The following is a 1,250-nucleotide window of genomic DNA, read 5'->3' as shown; positions in this document are numbered from 1 at the left end:
CCTCTGTCTCTCTTCCCCCTCTCTCTCTCTCTCTCTCTCTCTCTCTCTCTGTGTGCGCTGAAGGGTTCCCCCAGCCCATTTTTCTCGCTTTCTCTCTCTCGCTCTCTTTCGCTCTCTGTCGCTCTCTCTCGCATCTCGTTCTCTCTCGTGTGTTCTCTCTCGCCCGCTCTCTCTCAATCTTTCGGTTTCCCTCCCTCCCTCAATTAAACCCCCCACCCTCCCTACCTCCACCCACTCTCAAATAGAAAATCCTCTCCCTCCCCCAAGTAAAAAAATCACTCTCCCCCGCCCCCCCTCTCTCTCTCTCTCTCTCTCTCTCTCTCTCTCTCTCTCTCTCTCTCTCTCTCCCTTCCTACCCCTCCCTACCCTACCCTACCCCACTCCCTACCCTACCCTCCCTAACTCCAACCACCCTTCCTCAAATAGAAAAACCTCCCTCAGTCCCTCCCCTCCTCAAGTAAAATCCCCCACCCTCTATGTTCCAGGTGCGGGTGGTTGGCGGGTGCTCTGATGTGGTTTGCTCCTTCTTTTCTATCAAACATCTATCGTCTTTTTCTCCACTCCTACTTTTTTGTGTCTGTTACTCTCTTGTAACACCTCTAACCTTCAGCACTTTTATGACCATATTGTGTTGCAAGTGCCGTAAAAGTCTGACTAAAACTAAACATCTGTTGTCCTCTTCTCCCCTCCTTCTAAGTTTGTGTTTGTTACTCTCTTGAGTCAACGAGAGCAGAAAGTACTAACACTAACAGTCAAATTACAGTTACATTGTGGGTAGTTACCGGGTGCTGTGGTGTGGTTTGCTTCTTCTTTCCTTTCAAACATCTATTGTCATTATCTCCCCTCCTTTTTGTCTTTGTTACTCTCTTGTAACACCTCTAATCTTCGGCACTTATATGACCGTATTGTGTTGCAAGTGCCGTAAAACTCTTACTAAAACTAAACTAAACCACCCTCTATGTTTCAGGCGCGGTTCGCCAAGACGCCCCCTTGGCTCGAGCCCCACTAGACAAGTCTGTGCCCAAGGTGAAGATCGTCTTCGTGCTCACCGTCAACGGTCGAGCTATACGGCAGGTCATCAGGCTCCTGAGGGTCATATACTCACCCGACCACTACTACTACATCCATGTGGACAAGGTGAGAAGACCGAGAGAGAGAGAGAGAAAGAGAGAGAGATACATAGAGAGAGAGAGAGAGAGATACATAGAGAGAGAAAGAGAGAGAGAGAGATACATAGAGAGAGATACATA

At 48.6% G+C, this 1,250-nt stretch overlaps 1 protein-coding gene across 1 annotated transcript in view; it reads left to right on the top strand.

Annotated features, from left to right (window-relative positions):
• The window catches only part of LOC101851083 (xylosyltransferase oxt), a gene marked incomplete at its 5' end in the record, with an annotated part of 15,915 nt that overhangs the window by 1,595 nt on the left and 13,070 nt on the right, over positions 1 to 1,250 (top strand). The window contains 1 exon segment of the mRNA XM_013089506.2: positions 968 to 1,137. Within this exon segment, the coding sequence (XP_012944960.1) occupies positions 968 to 1,137 (170 nt within the window).

This window comes from Aplysia californica, unplaced genomic scaffold (assembly GCF_000002075.1).
Source record: "Aplysia californica isolate F4 #8 unplaced genomic scaffold, AplCal3.0 scaffold00967, whole genome shotgun sequence".
Taxonomy (NCBI): domain Eukaryota; kingdom Metazoa; phylum Mollusca; class Gastropoda; order Aplysiida; family Aplysiidae; genus Aplysia; species Aplysia californica.
The sequence above is the reverse complement of the archived record's forward strand: the minus strand, read 5'-3'. Positions and strand labels throughout refer to the sequence as shown.